The sequence below is a fragment of the Elgaria multicarinata genome, chromosome 7 (assembly GCF_023053635.1).
Source record: "Elgaria multicarinata webbii isolate HBS135686 ecotype San Diego chromosome 7, rElgMul1.1.pri, whole genome shotgun sequence".
In the NCBI taxonomy this organism is placed as follows: Eukaryota; Metazoa; Chordata; class Lepidosauria; order Squamata; family Anguidae; genus Elgaria; species Elgaria multicarinata.
The window spans coordinates 112,019,408-112,046,172 of NC_086177.1; the positions used below are offsets into that span (position 1 = coordinate 112,019,408).

Below are 26,765 nucleotides of genomic sequence, written 5' to 3' on the forward strand. Positions count from 1 at the left end.
GGGAGACCAACTGGATCTGTGGGTCCTTGCCAAACCTACAAACTAGAAGCAAAGCAAAGCATTTTCTGGATTTTCATAGAATCATAGAATAGCAGAGTTGGAAGGGGCCTATAAGGCCATCGAGTCCAACCCCCTGCTCAATGCAGGAATCCACCTTCAAGCATTCCTGACAGATGGCTGTCCAGCTGCCTCTTGAAGGCCTCTAGTGTGGGAGAGCCCACAACCTCCCTAGGTAACTGATTCCATTGTCGTACTGCTCTAACAGTCAGGAAGTTTTTCCTGATGTCCAGCTGGAATCTGGCTTCCTTTAACTTGAGCCCGTTTCTGCGTCTCTATGCGGATAAGCCTTCCCAATAACAAACAGGAATGATAGAAGTGCATGTTCTTTCAAGCTCCAATCTTACTTCATGCAAAAGAAGCGTTTAAAATTATAATAATAATGCATTTCTACATTTTAAAAATCCTCTTCCTTATTCAACTGCAGTCCCCTATCTGCATATAGAAGTTAGGGGTGTTCTTTTTTAAAAACTTTCTGTTTCTTCTCTCTGAGCCCAGCTGTTCCACCTTAACTGCTCTACCTTAAGGGCACCCTCCAGCACTCCCAGTACCTCCTCCCAGTACTGACAACCAGTCTGGGTCTCTGATTGGCCCTTCAAATTTACCATCCCTTACCAGGAAGCTGTGTGTGCAATGCTGCATTTGGGGGATTTGAAATGAGGAACCTTTGCAAGTTTTTCCCTGCTTCAGCTGTTGGTGAGGGTTTGCCCCTTCCCCAGACGCTCTCCCACCCATTGCAACAGGAGAACAGCAACACACTAAATCCCTGGTTAGTAAGTAAGTAGGCTTTGCATTTCAGCCTATGTTTCTTGATCCATTGAGTTGTTTTTGCCCCCTTATGGTAACCAGAAGGAAACTGGGAGGGGGGAGGCAATGAAGAAACATGATTTAGGCCAGTGGTTCCCAATTGGGGGTCTGTGGACCCCAGGGTAGGGTGACCAACTGTCAGGATTTCCCCGGATTTGTCCTGGTTTTTGTTCTTCCCATGGTGTCAGGGGGGATTTTCTATAATTTTCAATAATGTCCTGGAATGACACACCTTCCTCTTTAAGGCTGCTATTAGCATGGCAGGAGGGAATGACATGCTTTCTTGAGGCACATCATTCCCCCACCCTGAGCTCCAATTGAGGTCTTAAAGGGGAAAGTGGGTCATTCGTGGACATTATAGAAAAGGCCCTAATTGGAGTGGAATGAAATCCTTTCCCCTCCTCCACTCCAATCGGGTTCTTTAAGGTGGCGGGGGAATAACTTACTTTCTGCAGGACTCAGAAAGCTGCTTCCCCACACACACACTAGGTGTCCTCTTTTTTGGTTTCCCAAATATGGTCACCCTACCCCAGGGGGTCCACGTAACTCACCCAGGGGGGTCCGTGGCACTATTCACATATTCACCATTCATTTCTGGAGTCCACTGATGACGAATTCCTACCAGAAGTAAAATCTAACATCACTGAGCACCTGCATGATTTAGCGACTCGCTTCAGAGATTCCTTCCCTGCACCTAATCCTGAAAACTCACGGGGAAGGAATCCTTTTGAATGCGGTGATGTACAAACTAACAACTCTCTCTGTGGAAGAGCAAGATGCACTTGTTGACGTGACTTGTGATGGTTCATTGAAATCATTTTTCAAAGAATATAGACTGGACCAATTCTGGGTGACAGGTTTTCCTGATTATAAGAAGTTTAGGTGAAAAGGCTGTGAAACATCTCGTTCCCTTTCCTTCCACATATCTCTGTGAACAAACATTTTTGACATTTTGTTATATGAAGAACAAGCATAGAAATCGGCTCGATGTTGATCCAGATTTGAGATTAAAAGTAGGAAATATTGAACCGGATGTGGAAGGGATTGTTCGGGACAAAAAGAGGCAGGATTTCTCCCATCACATTTAGGTTTAGTAGCTGCTAGAAAAGTAATAATTTGTTCAATTGTAAAGTAGACATTAGTAAAATTAAATTCGTCTTTATATTCCTAACTAAATCATTATCAGTTTTGCATGGTAATATCACAAATATCACAAATTTTATGGTCTGCTTTTTAGTATACCTAAAATCCTTTGCTTATTAGGGGCTACCCCTTTTCTCCAAAAAAATTGCTTCGCACAGGTAACTACCATAGAGATAAATTTTTCAGAAGTAGGGGGTCCATGGCTTGGCATTTGAAAAACAAGGGGTCCACAGTACTTAGCTAATTGGGAAACCACTGATTTAGGCTGTCAGTCTGTGCACACTTACCTGAGAGTAAGCCTTATTGAACACAGTGGGAGTTTTCTTTAAGTAGGCATACATAGGATTGTGCTGGAAGGCTCCGATCCTGTACATACTCACCTGGGAAAAAGCAACACTTAATCCAGGGAGTCAACAAATGTTCAACAAATCCTTGTAGCCTGTTGGAGCGTTCAGAATAGACGGGCAGTCCTTGGGAACGTAGGAAGTTGGCTTACAACAAGTCAAGCACTTGGTCCATCTAGCCCAATATTGTCAACACAGACTGGCAGCAACTCTCCAGTGTTTCAGGCAGGAATAGTTCCAACCCTGGCTAGAGAGGTTGGGGACTGAAGCTGCCACTTTCTGCATGCCAAGTATGTGCTCTGCCATCGCACTGTCCGTCCGTCTCCCCATGCCACTGAGTGATGGACCCGCTGATTTACTTCTGAATGGACATGTATAGGGCTGTACTGTTCAACTTTTTTTTTAATTGATGGCCATGCAGAAATGGAAGCTGAACGTTAGTTTCTTACTTTATTTCAATGGATGAAAGAGGTGACCCAAGGCTATTCAAAAAGTTCAATACATTTGAAAGTTTTATTTTTATTTATTACATATGTGCTTTGCCTTTTGGCCGTGAATGAAAGGTCTCCTGACTGTTATTCCTTCTACTAGTCCTGATGGCTATGTGCTACCTCCAGTTTCAGAGGCAGTAAGCCTGCGTGCACCACTTGCTGGGGAACATGGGTGAGAGGGTGCTGTTGCATTGTGTCCTGCTTGTGGGTCCCTGGTCAACAGTCGATTGGCCACTGTGTGAACAGAGTGCTGGACTAGATGGACCCTTGGTCTGATCCAGCAGGGCTCTTCTTAAGTTCTTAGTTGCCTGAGTCACTTGTTTGCTGACATTTTGTCACTGGGGCTGAGGTGCTTCGTCACTGGGGCACCTTGTGCTCAGAGAGCTGTCTTTTTCTATGCCTGTGTGTGTGCATGCACACATGTTGAGTTCATCGTTATGGGCAGAGGAGGGGGGTTATTATATTAGGGTGACCATATTTTGGCAACCAAAAAGGAGGACAACATGGTCGGCCTCCAAGGGGGCATGTCCAGCACCAAGGGGGCGTGTCCAGCACCAAGGGGGCGTGCCCACCCGAACATAGCCTTGGTCACATGTCTGATTTTACAGCACACATTTAAGACAAATCTGTTCTACATAGCATCTTAATGTTAAAATCACTGAAATAAAGAACGAGTGAGAGATTCAATGTATCTGAATTTAACTTCACTCACTCCTACTTTTGTAGGTTTTGCTGTGCTTTGAAGCTTTTGCTCTACTCTGTGTGTTACATTCTCCCCTTCCCTCAAATATCTTTTCTGACTGTTTCTTCACTCAATGCAAGCTGCTGTTGTTGTTAACAAGGTCTTGCTACTGTCCGGCCGGATGGCTGGCTTTTTTTAATTTCAATTTTTTAAAAAAGCTTGTGTCTAATTGTCACAAGTTTCTCTACTCTAACATTAGGGTGGGTGTTGTGGCAGTGAACACTACTTTGCCCATCCACCCTTCTCACTTATATACATTAGCTTCTCAAGGCTTGTGTGTTGGAACCACTTGGCACATCCAGACTTTGAACTCCTGTCTCCTTCCTGCACAAACATGCGACTCTGAGACCCTCTTCCTAATGCCCTGTGTTTCATGCCAGCACCATGGGGCTAAGTTACAATAGATGTCTCTGGATTGTCTGTGCAACCTCTGTTGTCTCTCACTCTAAGTCATTGCAGACAAACCAAAGCCTCCAGCCTCAAACAATCTCTCTCTCTTTCTCTCCCCCAAAGTCTCCCAATGGTCCAGCTAGGCTGCACACTTGTGGCTTGGGATATTGCTTATTGCAGGTTATTGCTTGGTCATGTTTGGTGACTCTTACATAATTTATATACTACTAGCCCCAGGGCCCATCACAGCCTTGATGCAGCACTGGAGCCCTTCCACTGGAGTGACTGCAGCTATGGCTAAACATTTAGTAGAGCATAATTGAATGCCAGGCATAAGGAGACCAACATAAGGAGACCAAAGCAAATAGACTCATGGGCAACTACAAGAGTTTTCAGCCTTTTTATTTGCCCTGATAGCTAAGCTGGGACAGTGAGGGCAGAAGGGCATCCAATAAAAGCAAGGGATCGGAATCCATGCCTCCCATCTGAGACAGGCCAGGGCAGTGAGCAGACGTGCCTGCCAGCCCTCAATGGCCCAGACTTCCTTTATGCCAGAAATTGCACTGGTAGGAGTTAAGCCCAAAGAGCAGGGCCGGTGCTACCATAGAGGCCACTCAGGCGGCTGCCTAGAGCGCCAAGCTAAGAGGGGCGCCGGGCACAGCGCAGCACTCATGCGCGTTGGCTGTGAGCTGGCCCGGCCTGATGATTCAGCTGGACATGGGTGGGCGAGATGGCGCCCCGCACCCGCCCAGCCAAAGCAAAGCCAGGGACGCTGGGGTGGGGGTGGGGCGGCTCCACGTTCGGACTTCTGGAACGCGCCCGGAAGAGAGAGAGAGAGAGAGAGAGATAATGTATGGGTGAATGGGGTGCAGGGGGTCTTTGAATGAATGCATGTGCTCATGCGTGTGTTTGTTTGGAGTGAGTGATGCTGAGTGTGTGTGTGCGCACGCATGTGTGAGTTGGGGGGGATGATTTGGAGATGACATTCCTATTAAATAATGCATTTTAGACCCATAGACATCCTTTCCAATTTGTTTGCTATAATTGGCATGACGTATTTCTTGCACTTTAGAATAAATTTAGCAGTTTCAAGTTTTGTGCTTCTTATTTTTTCCAGGAAACATCTGTTCTTAAAAATCAAAGTTGGCTTTTTTGGGGGGGGGGGTGGTAAAAGTAGCTCACCTTGCCTAGGGCACAAAATAGTCTGGCACTGGCCCTGCCAAAGAGTCCACCATTTTGTCATGTTTAGGGAAATCCACAGAGAGCTTCTGCCCCCAGTGGCTTCTGAGCAGCCTGCATCCTTTGTGACCCTCTGAACATTGCCTCCCTGCTCTGTCTCTTCCAGGCTCTGCCAAGGAAAGGGAAGTATTTGAAAACATCAGAAGCCATGTTTGCCAGACAGCCAGAAGCTGGAAATGCCAACATCTCAGGGGAGTTCAACGTGGAGAGCCCCCCGCAAGTCGGCGAGGATGTCAAATTAATCTTGAGGTTGAGAAACCATACATCTGAAATCAAGAGCTTGACGGCTAATGTGATGGCTTCGACCATCATCTACACTGGGAACCGTGTCCGAAAGGTCTGGAACAGCTCCCTCCCAGTGATTCTTGGCCCTAAAGAAGGTAATCCTTTTGTAGAAGCCCAAATCCCAAGAGTTGGCCACCTCATGGCCAGACAAGAGGCAGATGACAGTTAAGTCATAGAACTTGCATGGGTTGGAAGCGATGTTGGTCACTTGGTGCATCAGCCAGAGAGGAGGGCATTCCTGGAGCTGATCACGCAAGGTCCTAATCTACACCAAGCAAGATATTGCACTATGAAAGCAGTATATAAGAGGCAGGAGCCACACTACTGCTTTATAGTGGTATGGAAGTGCACTCACAACTGTTGGGGCCCATTGACGCATGCCATATAGCACCATCATAGTGCTATATCCTGCTTGGTGTGTCTCCTGCCTTTTATATACCGCTTTCATAGTGCAATATCCCGTTTGGTGTAGATGAGGCCAAGGTCTGAAACACAGAGGAAAGGGAGGGGTGTGTGAATCCTAAATTGCACCCCTGGAAGGTTGATATAATTGCCACAGTATGTGGAGATTGGCATATACTGTGATGTGAAGTGCATGCCAACATTCCAGTTCTACAAGAATAATGAAAAGGTGCATGAATTCTTTGGAGTAAACAACGAGAAGCTGGAAGAAACCATGAAGAACCTAACGTAACCATAGACTGTGGATTCATGAAATGCGGACTGTTAAATTATAGCCTTTTCTACATAACAAATTGATCAAATTAGAATATGTATCCAAATACACTTTGACCTGTCAGACTGTAAATGAGAGCCAGTGTGGTGTAGTGGCTAGAGTGTCAGACTGGGAGTCGGGAGAGCCGGGTTCTAGTCCCCACTCGGCCATGGAAACCCACTGGGTGACTTTGGGCCAGTCACAGACTCTCAGCCCAGCCTACCTCACAGGGTTGTTGTTGTGAGGATAAAATGGAGAAGAGGAGGAGGATTATTCTGTATGCTGCCTTGGGTTCCTTGCAGAAAAAATGGTGGGATATAAATGCAATAATAAATAAATCAATAAATCATGGCCTCCAGTACACTTCCCAGACACCTCTGCTTGGCTAGTGAAGCTAGACATGATAAGCCCTTGGTCTGCTCCAGCTTCAAGGCTCTTATGGTCTCAATTTTTCGAGTGCAGCAAAGGCCCTGCTCATTAGGATTCAGCAGAGATTGAAGCCCCTGAACTCTTCTTTGCATGCTGACTGGAGCGATCCTGTTTAGAGCCCCGCGTGGAGACCACGCATCTTCGTTTGCACCCCGCTTTTGGCAGTGAGGCAAGTGTATGATTTTCCATGCAGAGTACCAAGGGATAACATTCAGATATGTTCTTACAGCTCTTTCACTGGCTCCAGACTTCCAGAGACGCACCCGTATCTTAGCCTTCCTTCATGGAGCTCAGAGTGGAGTATGAGTCTCGTTATGATTCAGAGGGGGGAGAGCTGGTGGGGGAACAAAGAATGTCTTTCCCAACCCTACTTCCCCGAGCGTCATCCTAGGGAAGTCCCAGCTTGACAAACCCCAAACTAGTGCTTGCTTGCTCCTTCGTTGTTAGGAGGGTTCTTCTGCCAGTTAAACAGTTGATGACCAACAACCAGTTCATGCATTTATCAGCAAAGGTTTCTGGAAAAGGACACACACACACACACACATGCCCCCGCCTCCAGGGAATAAGTAATAGGAGGGTCAGAAGCTGGGAGCCAAATGTAGCAGTCAGGGCCGGTGCCAGACTATTTTGCGCCCTAGGCAGGTGAGCTGCTTTCACCCCCACCCCACCCCAGCGTACCTGGGTGCAGGGTGCCATCTTGCCCACCCAGGCGAAGCAAAGCCAGGACACTGGGTGGGGTGGGTGGTTTCGGAATGGCGCGCCCGGCCGGAAGCCGCTCTGGGAGAGCGACTTCCAGGCGGCTGTTCCAAAGCCGCCACCCAGCCCCACCCCCCACCCGCGTTATGGCTTCGCTTCAGCTGCACGCCCACCCAGCCGAAGCAACGCCAGGACGGCACGCCTGGCCGGAAGCTGCTCTGGGAGAGCGACTTCCGGGCACGCCATTCCAAAGCCGCCCGCCCGCCCCAGCCGAAGCGAAGCCAGGATGCTGGAGTGGGGAGGGGACAGGCGTGGCTTCGTTTTGTCTAGGGGGGCGCCCAGCTGAAGCAAAGCCAGGACGCTAGAGCGGGCGGGCGGCTTTGGAATGGTGCGCCCGGAAGCCGCCCTCTCAGAACCGCTGTGGGAGAGCGGCTTCTGGTGCGGCGTTCGGTGCGCCCCCTTACCTTGGCGCTCTAGGCGGCCGCCTGAGTGGCCTCTATGGTAGCACCGGCCCTGGTAGCAGTTACCATTTATCCATTAAAACCCTTCTTTTTCCACTAGATGTTTGACCCAGCCCCCAAATCCTCATGTCCCATTTAAATGAACCCCCTCCCTCCAACATGCGCGTCTGAACTGAAGCTGGCAAATCCTTCTCCTGCTGCAGCCCTCTTAGTGCCTCTGATCAGAGACGAGAAATCAGAGACGAGCAGGACTTCCTTCACTAATTTCTAGCACTGGCAAGAATGTCCCAGGCATCCACAAATTAGCATTACCGCTGGGCAGGTCACAACAGCTCCATGAGCCCCTGCCCTACTACAAGGAAGGAACAACCTGTTCAGAGCCTGGCCAGGCTTGCATGGAGACAATCTGTTCTCTATCGCTTCTCTTTCAGAGAAAGCATTTCCTCTCAAGATCTCTTATGCTGAGTACAGGGACCACCTGACCTCAGACAATATGATTCAAGCGACTGCTTTATGCCAAGTAGAAGATGGGAGCCAAGCTCTGGTGGAAAGAGTCATCGTTCTAGACAACCCTCCTGTGCTCATGAAGGTAAATGTCCCTGCTCAGCTGCTCACTTGCCCAGGCCAGGCCCCTCCTGTCCACCCAAGGTCAGGGAAGCTAAAATGAACTTTGACGTGGCTAATATGAAAAGGCCGTGAGAACCGCTGCTATCCAGAAACCGTAAGTAAAAGCTCTTGAGTGCAGACAGACAGCGGGACCAGCAAGAGCAGAAAATCATAGAACAGTAGAGTTGGAAGGGGCCTATAAGGCCATCGAGTCCAACCCACTGCTCCCATGGAGGAGTTACATGAGTGGAATCATAGAATCATAGAATAGAAGACTTGGAAAGTGCCTACAAGGCCATCGAGTCCAACCTCCTGCTCAATGCAGGAATCCACCCTAAAGCATCCCTGACAGATGGTTGTCAGGGAGGGGTGAGCTGTGTCTGCTTGGCTGTGCCAGGTAGCCCCATGCCTGGAAAGACCCTTGGAGGCTGGTTCCCCTCCTTCCCTGGCCTGCCTCCTGGGCCTCTCCTCCTAACACAGGTCTAGGGCAGCCCAGGAAAATGATTGGAGTTGCTCTGCTCAACCGAAACTTTCCTCTGGGCAGGTGCTGGGCCAAGCGAAAGTGGGTGAGGAAGTGAAAGTGGAAGTGATGTTCACCAACCCCCTGGAGGAGGAGCTGAAGGACTGTGTGCTGCGGGCGGAAGGCAGTGGTTTGATGGTGGACGTATGCAAAATAAAGTAAGTACCAAGTGTCCCTGGGCTGGTGAACAGCATGCCACTAACAGAGAAGGGAAGCGCTATGTGGCTCTTGATATTGGAGTTTGGGTTTTGGATTGCTCAGCCACTATTGCAGATGAAGCAAAGTCTCTCTCCAGTGGGGTGTGGAGAGAGTAGTCTCTCAACAGTAGGGGGTCTGGAAACATCATGCATCCGTAACAGAACTCCTTCTCCTGTGAGGTCAGCCCAACGTTCTCTTGTCCAATAGAGTGACGTGGCTGCAAAAAAGAAAAGAAAAGAAAGTATAGCTTAAAAATCACGTGAGGTACTGGTTCCCCTCTGTTCGGCCCCGGTTAGGCCTCATCTTGAATATTGTGTCCAGTTCTGGGTTCCACAATACAAGAAGGATGCAGACAAGCTGGAGCGTGTTCAGAGGAGGGCAACCAGGATGATCAGAGGTCTGGAAACAAAGGCATATGAGGAGAGACTAAGGCCATAGCTAGACCTAAGGCTTATCCCTGGATCGTCCAGGGGTCAAAGCTGTTCATCTAGGTGACACACAGGGAATCCAGTGCTCAGGCAGGGGTGAACCCTGGATGATCCCAGGATAAACCTTAGGTCTAGCTGTGGCCTGAGAGAACTGGGCATGTTTAGCCTGGGGAAGAGAAGACTGAGGGGAGACATGAGACCATTCTTCAAGGACTTCATAGAATCATAGAATAGCAGAGTTGGAAGGGGCCTACAAGGCCATCGAGTCCAACCCCCTGCTCAATGCAGGAATCCACCCTAAAGCATCCCTGACAGATGGTTGTCCAGCTGCCTCTTGAAGGCCTCTAGTGTGGGAGAGGCCACAACCTCCCTAGGTAACTGATTCCATTGTCGTACTGCTCTAACAGTCAGGAAGTTTTTCCTGACGTCCAGCTGGAATCTGGCTTCCTTTAACTTGAAAGGGTGTCACACAAAGGAGGGTCAGGATCTCTTCTCCATCAGCCCATAGTGCAAAATGTGGACTAATGGGCTCAAGTTACAGGAAGCCAGATTCCAGCTGGACATCAGGAAGAACTTCCTGACTGTTAGAGCAGTATGACAATGGAACCCATTACCTAGGGAGGTCGTGGGCTCTCCCACCCTAGAGGCCTTCAAGAGGTAGCTGGATAGCCATCTGTCAAGGGTGCTTTAAGATGGATTCCTGCATTGAGCAGGGGGTTGAACTCAGTGGCCTTAGAGGCCCCTTCTAACTCAACTATTCTATGGTTCTATGATCCTCACAGTGCATGTAGGTTATTTATACTTTGTATTGGTTTATGCCACACTGTGGCATAAATAAATCTTGGAAGCTGTCCAGGATGGCTTCCAAGACATGCAAAGGACCACTCTGTGGCCAGTAGCCTTCACGTAAACATATGCCCAGGCCAGCAATGGCTGATTCAGCTGTTGTGTCTTGTCCATGTCTCACTTGTGAGATGCCCCGAACTAGGGGTGTCCCAAACTAAGGGATCAGGACAACACGGGGCATGTAATTTACCCTCCATGCACCCACACTTCTCCTTGGTAAGTTGTAAGCAAGCACACTTTATGCCATGTGCCCCATGTTCAGTGATGATGTTGTCCATACCTCTTGTTTGACCTCTTCTGGCATACTGAAAGCTCTTTGCTGACCAGCTGTTTTGTTCCTTCTCCACAGGATGCCATCAGTGAAGGCGAAGAAGAGCTCCTGCGTCCACCTTCCAATCACTCCCAGCAAGAGCGGGACCAAACATCTGGTCGTCAATTTCTCCTGTGACAAATTTCAACACATCAATGCCTTTGAGACCATTATAGTGGACGAATGATTCTGAAGCGCAAGCTGTGGTCCTCCAGGCGATGCTTGTCCCAAAAGACAGAACAAGGCCATGGCAGCTAGGACCAAAGGTTTCACACAATGCTGTGGGAGCATTAAATTGGCAAATATTTATTTACCGAAATTCTTGTTAATCGTGAATAAGCACCTCGATCCATTCACATGATTTAAAGGTTACTTTGGCCTACCTAAGCTATCATAGAGTTACTCAGCTAGAGGGAAGTTAGGTCAGTTAGATTGCTTAGCTCAAGCGCAATGGTGAAATGGTGCTTGAAATTTCACAACAGAATCATAGAATCATAGAATAGCAGAGTTGGAAGGGTCCTACAAGGCCATCAAGTCCAACCCCCTGTTCAATGCAGGAATCCACCCTAAAGCATCCCTGACAGGTGGTTGTCCAGCTACCTCTTGAAGGCCTTTAGTGTGGGAGAGCCCACAACCTCCCTAGGTAACTGATTCCATTGTCGTAACTGATTCCACTGTCGTACTCATCAGGAAAAACTGCTCAAGTTTTTCCTGATGTCCAGCTGGAATCTGGCTTCCTTTAATTTGAGCCCGTTATTCCGTGTCCTGCACTCTGGGAGGATGGAGAAGAGATCCTGGCCCTCCTCTGTGTGACAACCTTTTAAGTATTTGAAGAGTGCTATCACGTCTCCCAGAAGAATTACCCAGCAAAGTACAAGAATAGCGATGTGCCTGTTTGTGCAGTTAGAGCTGCACGCACAAAAATACTCTGGTTGTACTTTTATACTGTGGTTTTAAGCTTCCGTGTTTCATATTTTATGCTGTACCTTGTGGTTTTAATTTTTGTGAACCGCCCAGAGTGCTTCGTTTATTGGGTGGTATAGAGGTTCGATAAATAAATAAAATTCCAGGAGGTTCAGTGGAAATGAGAGCCCGATTCAAGCACTCAATGTGTGAATGAATTAACATGTGAGAAGAGGAGCTCTCTGGAAGAACAGGGTTCTGGTTCACATGGAGAAAATCTACAGATACAGGAGGCTCTCCTCTTCAGACCATGAGTGCCTTCCATGAGTACAGGGCGACAGAAACATGTGAGGAGTAGGAGCAGGGGGACAAGCGCCTCCCCAAACAAGGTTCTCACCACCCAACTTCCTCCCCCATTGCTGGACTCCTGTCATTGTTTAAAGGAAAGGCACTTTTCACATATACAAGGGCATTCTTATATTCTCATCTCTGTAGCTCTTCTACCGTTCAGGAACACAATCACTCATGATTTTTCCTCCTGCTTTGCCTCCGCGTTTTTTTACCTCCGATGCATAAGCGCAACAAGCTTATGATCCCTTTCACCTGAATACGCTGCTCTTTCACTTGTTTGCTCTTCTACTCCACGCCGCCCCTTCTTTTTCTTCCTCCAGTTCATTGCTTGCTCCTCCCCCCCCCTTTTTTTAACAAGACATATACAAGCAGGTCCTGTCAGATTAGTAGTTCAACCAGACTGCCTTTCTGCCCAGCAAAAGTGGAATGACCCCTTTTGTCTGGCTGTTTGGGGGCATCGAGGAAGTACAATACTGTCTCTGCAGAGATTTGGGAATTGTACAATTTTTTAGAAAAAACCTTTCGAGCCTGGGATGGAAGGTTTGGTTTTTATATTTAGGTTTGGAGCCAGCTGCTGGGAGAGATCGCTTTTCCCTGACAGGACCTGATGCAATCCATTCAAGCCAACAGCAAGACTCCTGTCACAGCACATGCCCCCAACGAAGGAAAACACGCTTAGGGAAAATAATCCAGACTTTAGGCGTTCTAGGAAAAGACGGAAAAGGCTGGGGAAGAGGCGGGGTGTCAGCAGGACAGGCACGGCGTCATGTGGGTACCGTGCTGCAAATCCACACACCAGGCATGGCGAGAGGGCGCTAAATCACTGGTGTGATGGAGCCACAGATGCAGTTCTTGACCCAACAAAAGCTATGCATTTTGCAGCTACTGGCATACTCTACTAGATGCCAACAGACCAGTGGCTATCCACTGATGGGAAACACGTCACATGCAGGAGAACTTAATTTATTGTGTATAGGTGGTGCCTAATAGCAAAAAAAAGAGAAATATAAATTTCGTTGCCCAAAGTGGCATGGTGTGTACCAGTGCAAAACCAGGCAGAAGCTCAGCAGGCAGAGTTCCATCTTTCATCCCTTCTCTGAGAAGCATAAGTAAGATGGAATGGGAAAGGAAAGGAAAGGAAAGGAACCTCTCGTGCAAGCACTTGAGTCATTGCTGACTCCTAGAGGGATGCCTGCTTTCGCTGACGTTTTCTTGGCAGACTTTGTAGCAGGGTGGTTTGCCATGGCCTTCCCCAGTCACAGAATGGGATAGGAGAAAGACTAAAAGAAATCAAAATGCTCCTTGTTTGCACATCTATCATGCCAATCATTGGGGCTCAGGATCGAATGGTGTCCCCTGGCTTAGGGTGCAATCTTATAAATGTTCAGAAAGTAGAAAGTCTAGGGTGACCCTATGAAAAGGAGGACAGGGCTCCTGTATCTTTAACAGTTGTATTGAAAAGGGAATTTCAGCAGGTGTCATTTGTATATATGGAGAACCTGGTGAAATTCCCTCTTCATCACACCAGTTAAAGCTGCAGGAGCCCTGCCCTCTTTTTAATCTGGTCACTCTTGTATAGCTCCTGCAGCTTTAACTGGTGTGATGAAGAGGGAATTTCATGCATCTATACAAATGACACCTGCTGAACTTTCCTTTTCAATGCAACTGTTAAAGATACAGGAGCCCGGTCCTCCTTTTCATACGGTCACCCTACGCATGCCAATCATTGGGGCTCAGGATCCAATGGTGTCCCCTGGCTTCCACTCATAATAGGCAGAGCATCATGGGAATTAACTTAGGGTGCAATCTTATAAATGTGCAGAAAGTAGGAAGTCCTACAACTCACTCCCTGGGAAATGATGGGAATTGTAAGGTATTCTGCACCCCCTGTCTAAACGTTCATAGGATTGTGCCCTTCAGCTATTCATGTGAGTATAAAACACAGCAGATGTCTAGAGTGTCTTTACTACAAACATTCACTTTAACAGTAACTGCCTAGACCAAGAATAACTAAGAGCGGCTCTGCTTTCCACACTACTGCTAGGAGGAAGATGAGCCCATAGAGATATTAACTCTTCATTTAACAGAGTCTTTTTCATTCACTTTACCACAGTTTGTTACAAGTCTTTGTACTGGTGCAATACTAATATAATAGCCCTGCAGTATTTTCAGCTTGCAAAATGGTTCTGAAATACACACACACACACACACACACACACACACACACACACACACACACCATTAGCTGAGTACATGTGTATAAATGTCTTTCTTTGTTCAGAAACACTTACTTCGGGGGGGGCAAAAGGAGGAGAGCTAGGGTGACCATTTGGAAAGGAGGACAGGGCTCCTGAATCTTTAACAGTTGCATAGAAAAGGGAATTTCAGCAGGTGTCATTTGTATATATGGAGAACCTGGTGAAATTCCCTCTTCATCACAACAGTTAAAGCTGCAGGAGCTATACTAGAGTGACCAGATTCAAAAGCGGGCAGGGCACCTGCAGCTTTAACTGTGGCGATGAGCAGGTAATTTCACCAGGTTCTCCATATATACAAATGACACCTGCTGAAATTCCCTTTTCAATACAACTGTTAAAGATGCAGGAGCCCTGTCTTCCTTTTCATATGGTCACCCTAGGAGAGCATCCAAGTCAGGACAGAAAGAAGGAGAGAAACAGATTCTCAGGATGCTTAAAGTTCTAAGGATCCTGAGAACCTGTTTCTCTCCTTTTTTTCTGTCCTTACTTCTGAGTAAGCCTGTGCAGGATTACAGCAGACTACTTTTTTTCCCCTTCCCTCGCTCACTTCTTCAGTTCTCCATCTGTCAGTCAGAGTGACACTCTCACACTGGCCTAAGTTGACAGTTTTCTGCTACCTCTCCTCTATTGTCAGAACACCTGACTTGTGTAATGATACAAAGATCCCATGGACCTGAATGGACTGGTCCACTTAACAGCTGCTGCTGCTTCTTTTAAAGCCCTGAGCTAATCTCAGTTAAATTTAGCCTGGCTATTGACAAATCTCAATTTATGCAACACTTCTCAGCTCTCTAGTTTCTCTCGCATCCTAATCCATAGACCTCAGCAAAAAAAGAGAGAAAAGTTTAATATTTGCAATGGGAAAACTGCTGTGCCAGTATAATTAAATTGACGGTTTGTTTGAAACCCCGAAGAAGCAAGCTGGGAAGTCAACTGGTGCCGTTTGCTTCCTCTCTTTGCGATGTAGCCAATCCTGATGTTAACTACTCCCTGTCAGAATACTGAGGAACTGTACTGGAATGCTCAATGTATGAATAATCAGGCCCGGTGCTGCCATAGAGGCAACTCAGGCGGCCTCCTAGAGCGCCAAGCAAACGAGGGCGCCGAACAGCGTACCCGGAAGCTGCTCCCCTAGAGCGGCTTCCGGGTGTGCTGTTCCAAAGCCGCCGCCCCAGCCTCCGCCCAACCCCAGCGTCCTGGCTCCTTCGAAGCCAGGATGCTGGGGTTGGAGGTGGAGGCTTCAGTACTTCCAGGCATGCTGCTTCATTTTTTTTCTTTTTTTAACCAGCTGACCGGCCCGCGGGGGGGAGCAGCAGCAGCAGGGGCAGCCGGGCGGGGGGGCGGCCTCAGCGGCCCCTCAGCAGCAGCAGCGGCTCCTCACATCCCGGAGGTGGCGGCAGCGGCGGCTGTGAGGGGGTTGGTGGGCCGGCCCGCATCGTCGTCGTCCCCACCCTGTGGCGTTGGCGTCGCTGCCGCACCTTGGCTCCCATCCTGCCCCACCTCGCCCCGGCCCAGCTCTCGCCCGCTACACGCTCTGGCTCCGCGACCCAGGCACGCCGCTTCAAAGCCTCTGCCCTGCCCCCCAAATCCAGCATCCTGGCTTCAAAGCCGGGAGCGGGATGGAGTGGGCGGGCGAGCGGGCGGGGGGGAGCAGTGAGCGAGCGAGCGAGCAGTGGGGTGGGTGGCTTCAGAACGCACCTGCCTAGGGTGCAATATAGTCTGGCGCCGGCCCTGTGAATAATGATAATAACTATGAAAAAGAAATACTGTACGTAGGAGACACAGACAAGTGTGCTAGCAAGGTCTTCCTTGCTGCCACTCCTCATGTGTAGAGCTTACACAGAAGGAGAATAACTGGACAGTGCTGATTCTCACAACCATCTTAAAGAGTGTAGATAGGCTACAGGCAGTCCTAGCGTGAGTCTCTGGGCCCATCTACACCAAGCAGGATATTCCACTATGGAAGTGGTACAAAAGCGGTATATAAAAGGCAGGAGCCACACGACTGCTTTATAGTGATATTGAAGTGCGCTGACAACTGTTGGGGCCCATTGATACATCTACACCTGTTATGGAAAAATAACTGATTTCCCACTACTCCCTTCTCCTGTCTCTGCTCGCCCATTCCTTCTTTCAAGATCCCTCATTTCCCTTTCCCAAAATGCCACCCTTAGGAGATTTCTAAGTGATTTAGATGAGTAGAATAGACCCCCTACTCCCAGGTAGGAGAGAAAAGTCCCATTTACCTATTTGGGTAAGTTCGCTTACTCAGGGGTAAGGACGAGCCCTAGCCGGTGGTTAAATCACCAGATGCTTGACATACACACACACCTCTTATTTCCTTTCCTTCCAAAGCTCAGTGGGAAATCAGGGAGAGAAATAAGAGCTGGGAGGCTTGCCCATCGAAAGGAATGTCAGGCGTCAAGGGAGGGTGAAGCAGGAAGGTTTCTGACACGTAGGCAAGGTGGGACAGGAATGTCCCAGGGGACATTGCGAGGAGGGGAACCAGGGAGGGAGTGGTGAACAGGGATTAGTTAAAGACAATGGAATATGTGACAGGAAGGTCCCAGATTCATTACTAAGGGATTCATGTGATAATGAAGTTTGCAAAGTCAAAAGGGTCTCTCACCCATCTGGGCATGTCAAGAAAACAGGGAAGAGGATCAGCTGTGATGATCTGAGCAAGCAACCAATTATTTGCATACAATGTTTCCCCCCTGTATAAAATGAAAAGTAAAACTTCTTTCCCTTACATTGACAAAGGAGAGGGACCTTTGTACAAAGAGATTTTTGGTACCTGAGGTGGAAATAAACTTCCCTTTTGAAAACCTGCATCCGGATGTTTTTTTTTATTGGGCTCAATTGGTTCGTATTCCACAATATTTATAGCACACCAAGCAGGCTATAATACTATGAAAGCAGTATATGGTATGGGTCATGGGTCCCAAAAGTCATCAATGCCACTATAAAGCAGTCGTGTGGCTCCTGCCTTCTATATACCACTTTCATACCACTTTCATAGTGGAATATCTGCTTGGTGTAGATGAGCCCTCTATCTCTGCATGCCCTTTTATTGATTGATCACATAAATTACAGTAAACTATCAAAGTGGTTAACAGGAATGATAAAAACGAACAAATATCACAATAAAAGATCAATAAAATTATTCCAGGTTTACTATAACCGTAATGGCTGGGTCACCCGTCAAGAAAAGCCTATACAAAGAGGAAGGTACTGAGCAGATATAGAATCGTAGAATAGCAGAGTTGGAAGGGGCCTACGAGGCCATCGAGTCCAACCCCCTGCTCAGTGCAGGAATCCACCCTAAAGCATCCCTGACAGATGGTTGTCCAAATGCCTCTTGAATGCCTCTAGTGTGGGAGAGCCCACAACCTCCCTAGGTCACTGATTTCATTGTCGTACTGCTCTAACAGTCAGGAAGTTTTTCCTGATGTCCAGCTGGAATCTGGCTTCCTTTAACTTGAGCCCGTTATTCCGTGTTCTGCACTCTGGGAGGATATGTAAAGATGGGGTAATGTCACCAGAGAGCACATTGCAGAGGATGAGGGTTGAAACACCGCTCTATTCAGGCACTCCAGGGACAAACACCTGAAGCATGCGACACAGTCGGAAGTGTTCCTGCTGAGGACCACAACCGCTGGGCAGGGACGCAAAGGGTGAAGCTGTCTTTAAGGATTAAAACCAGACACTGCACCATCTTGGCTAAGAGGCTTCTAGCACTAGCATAGAAATGGCTATGCATTGTGTCTCTTTCCAGATGTCTCTGACCTGTGAATCTTCTGCGATGGCCCTTCGGCCTCTATGACTGGCAGTCACGTTTCACCATATGTTCATGGCCTCTCTTGTCCCAATTAAGGCAATCAAAAACATGTTCTCCTAGATCCATTAAGGATGATGCAAAGCAGACCTAGCTCTCCAGTTTCTGTCGACTCTCCCCCCCCCCCCCCGGGTTCCATTTAAAAGCTGCTCTGCCATCTTTTTTATGTCAAGAGCCAGCAGCCTGCTTTCACTCAGGTTCAAGTGGAGCCTATTGCCATGCTTTTCCCTGATGCTACGATCTCAGAGGAGGAATTGGAGTCAGAGAGAGAAGACTCTGATTTAGGGCCTTGCTAAGGTGTGGAATGTGAACATGCTCGGAATTCGTTTCTGCCTGGTTGCACTGAATAATTCAGTCAAGGGGGAGGAAGCGATTCCTTCTGAACTGCAGCCAAAGCTAGCCTGGGAGGGACAGCTGGAATGACACAGCCTGAGGAACACACTCCTTGTAACCTGCAAGTAGGGGCCAAGCCCAAGGCTGCCTCCCAGCAATGTTGACGGTTGAAAAGGCAAGAGGAAAAATTAGGTGGAGTTCCCGACTCCAGGCTAGGTTTTCCTGTAGTGCTGGATTGGCAAGTGAAGAACTCTATCCACCACATGCCTGCATAAATGCTGATACTCAGGCGGGAAGGGAGGGGGAGGTTTCTGGGTGCAATGTCGCTGGTTCTGGTCCTTTCTTTGCTTAGACTACTCTTGAACCTGAACAATTGCATGCCTTGAATCCTAGCGCTAGGGACCCTGTATTGGATTATATTGCTGGACGTTATGATTCTGCTTCTGGTTGGAATATCTGAAACTATGGCCATTTCTACATTTCTTTAACTGTTGTGAAGAAGAGGGAATTTCACCAGGTTCCCCATATATACTAATGACACCTGCTGAAATTTCCTTTTCAATACAACTGTTACAGATACAGGAGCCCCGTCCTCCGTTTCATATGGTCACCCTACTTAAACAGGCCAAGCTGGTCCCAAAATGTCTCCTATCTCATCCACACACTCAAACTCCTCAGCTTTGCCTGTCTAGTGAGTACTCCACTTAGAACAGGTAGCATTTCAGAGGAAGTTGCCTTGGTTGTCTTGGCTTTCAGTCTCCTACGTAGCATCCTAAAATTGGCTTCCAGGTCCTTCCAACCTACATTGATAATGACATGCACCATAACCTTCTTCTCTCTGGCCTTCCTTCTTCTCACATCAGTCCGTTGGTTTCTGTTCACCACTCTGCCGCAAAGATCATCTTCTTGGCTCGCCGCTCCGACCATGTTACTCCGCTTTTGAAATCTCTTCATTGGCTTCCAATTCACTACAGAATCCAATATAAACTTCTCCTGTTAACCTTCAAAGCTTTTCACGGTCTAGCTCCTTCCTATCTCTCCTCTCTCATCTCACACTATTGCCCCGCTCGTGCTCTTCGCTCCTCTGATGCCATGTTTCTCGCCTGCCCAAGGGCCTCTACTTCCCTTGCTCGGCTTCGTCCATTCTCTTCTGCTGCCCCTTACGCCTGGAACGCTCTTCCAGAACATTTGAGAACTACAAGTTCAACCGCAGCTTTTAAAGCTCAACTAAAAACTTTTCTTTTTCCTAAAGCTTTTAAAACTTGATGTTGTGCAGACTTCTACTGTTACTTTCTACTGTTAGTTTTACCCTACCCTGTGCCTGCTTACCCTACCCTGTACCTGTTTGCATTCTCTTCCCCTCCTTATTGTTTTACTATGATTTTATTAGATTGTAAGCCTATGCGGCAGGGTCTTGCTATTTACTGTTTTACTCTGTACAGCACCATGTACACTGATGGTGCTATATAAATAAATAAATAAATAAATAAATAAATAATAATAATAATAATAATAATACAAAGTTATCTAGATAGCTTGTGGTATCCATAGCCTTTGCATCAGTCAAGCAATTTATCATGTGGTCTACAATGTTGCTCAAATGCCTCAGTTTAACTGGATTACATGAAATAAAGATTATCTGAAGGAGCATCTACTTTCATCTCTATCTACCTGGACCTAAGGTCATTGCCTGTGCCCCCCCCCTCCAGGTGCCCCAAAACGAATAGGGTGAGACTGTTGGCTAAGAGAGAGAAGACCTTTTCAGGGACGTCTCCCCATCCATGGCATGCCCTTCCCTGAGACGTTCACCTGGAACCTACAATATTGTGTTCTTTGCAGTGCCAAGGGAAAATCTTTTATCCTCCCGGGGATATCAAGATCTTAGCACACTTCTGTTTTGCTGCTGTGTTTGACCTGGTTTTATGTGCTGTCATGTTTTGTTTTGTTTTACTCTTGGCTATTTGCTTTCCTCTTGCATAAGGGCAGAAAAGGCAAAACAGGAGCTGGTCGGAAAATATTGTCGCAACGTTGGTGTGGTTTCACCCACTTCCTTGAGCTTAGAAAGGAGGAGGAGACTCTTTTTCACTCTATTTAAGGGGCTCCCAAATGCTCTAGACTTTTTTTCCAATCTGAATGGCTGTCTAGAGAGTTTCCAATCCAAACAGCATCAGAGCAAGGCATCGTGGCTTGTCAGTACAAGCATCAAGTTAGGCCTCATCTTGAGTATTGCATCCAGTTCTGGGCACCACACTTCAAGAAGGATGCAGACAAGCTGGAGCGTGTTCAGAGGGGGACAAGGAGGATGATCAGGGGTCTGGAAACAAAACGCTATGAAGAGAGACTGAAAGAACTGGGCATGTTTAGTCTGGAGAAGAGAAGATTGAGGGGAGACATGAGAGCACTCTTCAAATACTTGAAAGGTTGTCACAAAGAGGAGGGCCAGGATCTCTTCTCGATCCTCCCAGAGTGCAGGACATGGAATAATGGGCTCAAGTTACAGGAAGCCAGATTCTGGCTGGACATCAGGAAAAACCTCCTGACTGTTAGGCCAGTACAACAATGGAATCAGTTACCTAGGGAGGTTGTGGGCTCTCCCACCCTAGAGGCCTTCAAGAGGCAGCTGGACAACCATCTGTCAGGGATGCTTTAAGGTGGATTCTTGCATTGAGCAGGGAGTTGGACTTGATGGCCTTGTAGGCCCCTTCCAACTCTACTATTCTATGATTCATCCAGCACTTAGCTGAGTTGGCTGCAAGTGTTTCAGGAAGGACTGGAGATGAGTGACTGTGAAGAATTAGAGCGGTTCAGCATCATTTCATAATTTCCTGAGCAGTAATTGTGTTCGTCTTTTGAAGCAAAACCAACAGAACGGTGCTATTCCTTCATTATTATTTTTTGCATAGGAACCAGCCTGAATGCCATATGTAGGAGAAGAGACAGAGGATCACGTGGGAAGATGAGCAATGAATGAACCTTTAACGTTGGGTGCTTTATTACTAGGTCTTTTCACAGAATTTCTAGAGCAGATATGGTGATAGTGGTGGCATCTCAGGTTTTTGCAGGGTCCAGAAATCTTCCTTGATACTTCTCTGGCCTTCTTTTGTCAATTTGATGGGTGGGTATTGTAGTCTGAGGAATGCCTGATTTAAACCCTCAGGTTGTGAATCCAACAGATTGGAACAGATGTGGTTGTATCTTAGGGCTTGGTTGTAGGCAAGAGGACCTCACAACTACATTTCTCCACGCCATTGGTACCAACACGTACCATGACCACCAATTCCATCCCAGCACTATATACAAAGCTGTTTAGATAGTATTAGGGTGACCAGATGAAAAGGAGGACAGGGCCTCCTGTATCTTTAACAGTTGTATTGAAAAGGGAATTTTAGCAGGTGTCATTTGTATATATGGAGAACCTGGTGAAATTCCCTCTTCATCACAACAGTTAAAGCTGCAGGTGCCCTGCCTTCTTTTAAATCTGGTCACTCTAGTATAGCTCCTGCAGCTTTCCTGCACTCTAGTATAGCTCCTGCAGGTGTGATGAAGAGGGAATTTCACCAGGTTTTCCATATATACAAATGACACCTGTTGAAATTCCCTTTTTTATGCAACTGTTAAAGATACAGGAACCCTGTCCTCCTTGTCATATGGTCACCCTAGATAGTTGTGGTATCTACTACCTTTGCATCAGAGAAGCAGTTTAGCATGCAGTCTACACGTGTATCACAAACCCAACTCTCTATGTTTCTAATGATCGAATTCTCCATCACCATGTGCCCCTGCCCAAAGGGGGAAATCTAAGGAGATATTTGTATACCAAAGAATGGGTCCATTCTAAGGGATCATTTCCTTCCACCTCAGAATGATGCCCTCCTTCCTCAAATCCCCCATCTTCCATGACTGCAGAGGAGTTGCAATCCCATAACTGGGTCATCGCTATCAGCTCCCCAAAGGTCTTGTCCAAATAACCTTTCCGCCTCTCAGCTTCTCCAAATAACAGATCTTTCCTTAAAGGAAAGGGAATGAAATGCATTATGGTGAGCGCACACCCGTAATTCCTGTCCAGCTGGAAGACAATCAATCCTGTGACACTCAATGCAACACACAGGATATTTCTCATAAACCTGCTAGCTTTCAATTTTTATTGTTATTTTGGGTTTCTTTACCCAAAGAATTAAGTTATTTACTAGAAGATGATGGGAAGGAACAGACTCACCTGGCCTCACCTTTATGGGTATTTAACTCATATGTGTGCTTATCAACATGTTTTACATTGACGCTTTATCACTGGGTTGGGCTCCTTGTATTCAGTGAGCTGATGTTTGACTGAGGACATGTTTGTCTATTTTGACTGGGCTTGATTACCCACCCGGGTATATTAAATGAAAATACCCGTTGTTCTTTTATTAGAATTATACATGTAACATCACATCAAAATATAACTACTTTCAAATGAAAATACCTCCTGAAGTTAGAGCTTCGCAAAAGATTCTTAGATCTTTTCTTTTTAAAAAAATTATTTATTTATTTATTTATTTATTTGTTTATTGTACTTATATACCGCTCCCATAGCCAGGGCTCTCTGGGCGGTTTACAGAAATTCTAAAATTAAGATAAAAACGAGTATACAAAATTTAAAATTCTAAAACACAGAACATACACACATAAAGCATTAAAAACTGTTAAAAAAACCCAAAAAACTAAACATGTGGGTGATTAAGATGTGCCACCATACGCCTTGGCAAAGAGGAAAATCTTAACCTGGCACTGGAAAGATAGCAGCGTTGGTGCCAGGCGAGCCTCGGCAGGGAGATCGTTCCATAGTCTGGGGGCCACCACCGAAAAGGCCCCGTCCCTCGTTACCACACTCCGACCCTCTCTCGGAGTAGGCACCCGGAGGAAATCTTATTCTGATTTCCAAAATCTCATTAATTCTTCTGGAGGTGTTTCCCCCCTCCCCTTTAATAATACAAAGTCTAAAAACTGTTTCCATATTACTTCAAAATCATTCGTTTTTATGGAAACAGTTTTTAGACTTTGCATTATTAAAGGGGAGAGGGAAACACCTCCAGAGGAATTAATGAGATTTTGGAAATCAGAATAAGATCCCAAGGTTGGGAGAGCACATTAATGTTAATCAATGATTATATTAAATGGAATTAAGTTAAAATATATGTTTATTAATTTGTTTAGTATGTATTATTATGTATTATGGGGTAGTGTTTTTTAGATATTAATAGTTTAACAAGAAATGGAATTCCTTAACCATTTCTTGTTTTTAAACTTATAGTCCTATTAGCTTAAAAAGGTGTGATCTCATTCTAGGTATTGAGTTCACTATTCAATGCTAAATAGGCTATTCAGCTGAAGGTGCACAAGCCTGGTGAGGTCCTAAAAAGAATCTCCTGCATTCTAAAATCAGCACATATTTACACCTTTTTTTGTGTAGAAATTACCTCAGAACTAATATCATCTACTGTCCCATAAATTAGGGCTCGGTCTTAATTATTTGACTGTTCTTAAACATTCTTTAAAAAAATTAGAACATACATAGAAGGCTTACAAGAGCACCTTTCAGGCTGAATAAGAACAATTTTGAATTATTCCTTTGAGAAGCTTATTAGCATAATAATATATTATTAATGCCTTTTAAATAATGTGCTGCTTTTAATAGTGTATTAGTTTTAAATGTTTTAATTAGTTATACGTATTTTATGGTGTTTGCATTTGTGTTGTACCCCGCCTCGAACCAGAGGGAGAGGCGGGTAACAAATAAAGATATTATTATTATTATTATTATTATTATTATTATTATTATTATTTAATTATTACATTAGATCCCGCCTTTTTTCCTCCAAGGAACCCAAGGCAGCATACATAATCCTCCTCCATTTTATCCTAACAACAACCCTGTGAGGTAGGCTGGGCTGAGAGTCTGTGACTGGCCCAAAGTCACCCAGTGGGCTTCTATGGCCGAGTGGGGACTAGAACCCGGATCCCCCAACTCTCAGTCCAGCACTAGCCACTACGCCACATTGGTTCACATTATTCAAAATCTGCTAATTTGAATCTTACTCTAAATTTGTTAATTCAAGTCTAAAAAAATAATAATCTTGACATCTTTGTATCAAAAATTTTAACATGTGTTTTGTTGTTTATTTGTTCAGTCACTTCCGACTCTTTGTGACTTCATGGACCAGCCCACGCCAGAGCTTTCTGTCGGCAGTTGCCACCCCCAGCTCCCCCAAAGTCGAGTCCGTCAGCTCCAGAATATCATCCCTCCATCTTGCCCTTGGTCTTCCTTTTGCCTTCCACTTTCCCTAGCATCAGCATCTTCTCCAGGGTATCCTGTCTTCTCATTATGTGGCCAAAGTACTTCAGTTTTGTCTTTAATATCATTTAGTATATCTTACACTATATTTGGTGCTCATTAATTGATTAGGAAAATCATATACTTTTGACCTGCAATAATACAGCCTCACATGTATTCATTACACATCACTCAAATAACGTTTTAGTCCATGTGATAGAGCTTCAAATCAGCACTTTCTCTTTGGATACCATCCAGGTCAACTTGACCATTATTTTTATGCCGGTTACCCAGAATTCATTGTGAACCTGCTTGTAAACCTGAAACTTCCTTATTGGTACAATTCCTTCTTTTATAGAAGCAAGAACCTGCTTGTAAATTTTCTTGGAATCTGTCATCAGCCTCTGTGGGGTGAAGAACCTCCCAGGTGCACTTTGGTTCTCCTCGTGCGTAAGAGCAGACCTGACAAGACAGCAGCCTGCCAAAAAAGGTGGGCGCCAATTTTGGTTTGGCCTGTGCGCCTCAGCCAACTCCTTGGACAGGAGGAGGGGACACCTTTCGGCTCTATATAAGAGGCTTCCTAAACCCTCTAGAGTTTCTTGCAATCACAATCAGCTGTCCAGAATTGTTCATGACCCAAAGACCAGCAAAGCAAGAGATCATGGCTTGTGAGTAGAACCAGCAGGCAGTGAGTGGGCTGCAAAAGTTTGGGGAAGGACTGAAGATGGCTGTGAAGAATTAGAATGGTTAACTATCATTTTATAATTTTCTGAGGACTTAGCTGTGTTCGTCTGGTGCAGCAAAATCAACAGGCAGCTGTGTTCTTTTGTATGGAGACTGCCCCAAATGCCCCATACAGAAGGGCACGCCTCACAGACAATGGCATATATCACATGGGAAGATCATGAATGCCTGTCATAGAAGTTTCTTGCAGGGTCTGGCTATCTTCCATGGAACCTTCTATGTTGGAAGATGAGCAATGAATGAACCCCTAATGTTGGGTGTTTCATTATTAGGTCCTAGAGAAGATATGGGGATAGAGGTGGCATCTTGGTTTTTTGCAGGGTCCGGCTGTCTTCCTGGATACCTGTCAGGGCTTGTTAGTCTGTTCTGTCAATTTGTTGAGTGGGTATTGTAGTCTGCCTGATTTAAATCTTCAGGTTGTGAGTCCAACAGATCTGAACAGATGTGGTTGCGTCTTAGGGCTTGATTGTAGGCAATAGATTTCATTGTGGGTTCTGGGTGGAATCTGGAAGCATGTAAGTATGCATGGTCCTCAGCAGTTGTGTTATCTCTCAAGATCTTTATTTATTTATTTATTTATTTATCACACTTATATACCGCCCCCATAGCCAGAGCTCTCTGGGCGGTTTACTGAAATTCTAAAGTTGAGATAAAAATGAGTATACAAGATTTAAAATTCTAAAACACAGAACATACACGCATAAAGCATTAAAAACCGTTAAAAAAAACTAAACACGTGGGTGATTAAACTAAACTGCTCATGTTCCAGTCTAAAACTAAAATGAGGAAAATCGGTTTCTTAGATCCCGACTAATAAGCCTTACGCTAACATATTATTCTATAAGAATCTGTCCCATAGTTGAAGCTCTCTGGACGTTTGACTAAAATTATAAACCATTAAAATGCATTGTATAAAGTATAAAATACCTTGAAGAAGGTTTATGGCAAGACAGAGGATTCGTTAGATAGCCAGGTCCTAAGCTATTTGAGATGTTGAAGGTTGAAACCAACACTGTGAATAATGCCTGGGAAAGTACTGACAACCACGGTTGGACTTTCAGAAAAGGTGTAATATGGGCCCCAATACAGTGCATGAGTTGGCAGACTTGGTGCTGCATTTTGCTCCAATTGCAGCTTCCAGACACTCTTCAGGGCTCACATCATGTAAATTACATTGTAATAGTCTATATGTGATGTCTCAAGAGAGACTTTGCAAATCTCTGCTTAGCTGATACTATTTCTATATCGGTTCCCATGTGTGGCCTGAAGTTTCCATCATCCCTGACCAGGGATGTACGAGAATTTTGTTTTTGCTCACAAA

The 26,765-nt window shown here is 46.0% G+C and overlaps 2 protein-coding genes across 3 annotated transcripts in view; both read left to right on the forward strand.

The window, feature by feature from the left end:
* The first annotated feature begins 678 nt into the window (after positions 1-678).
* LOC134401189 (protein-glutamine gamma-glutamyltransferase E-like) lies at positions 679-11,277 on the forward strand. 2 transcript variants are annotated; one of them, XM_063129930.1, is made up of 5 exons: positions 679-834; positions 5,320-5,593; positions 8,231-8,388; positions 8,950-9,083; positions 10,747-11,277. In XM_063129930.1, exons 2-5 carry the CDS (start codon positions 5,362-5,364, stop codon positions 10,892-10,894), a joined length of 672 nt encoding a protein of 223 aa, XP_062986000.1. In that variant the 5' UTR covers positions 679-834; positions 5,320-5,361; the 3' UTR covers positions 10,895-11,277. The 2 variants fall into 2 exon arrangements, with proteins under 2 accessions (XP_062986000.1, XP_062985999.1); XM_063129929.1 differs by having other exon boundaries at positions 679-826.
* Positions 11,278-11,920: 643 nt separating this feature from the next.
* LOC134402003 (protein-glutamine gamma-glutamyltransferase E-like) overlaps positions 11,921-26,765 on the forward strand; it is a 61,258-nt gene continuing 46,413 nt past the window's right edge. Inside the window, exons 1-2 of the mRNA XM_063131368.1 lie at positions 11,921-11,957; positions 15,508-15,756. Of these exons, the coding sequence (XP_062987438.1) occupies positions 11,921-11,957; positions 15,508-15,756 (286 nt within the window). The remainder of the gene's footprint in view (positions 11,958-15,507; positions 15,757-26,765) is intronic.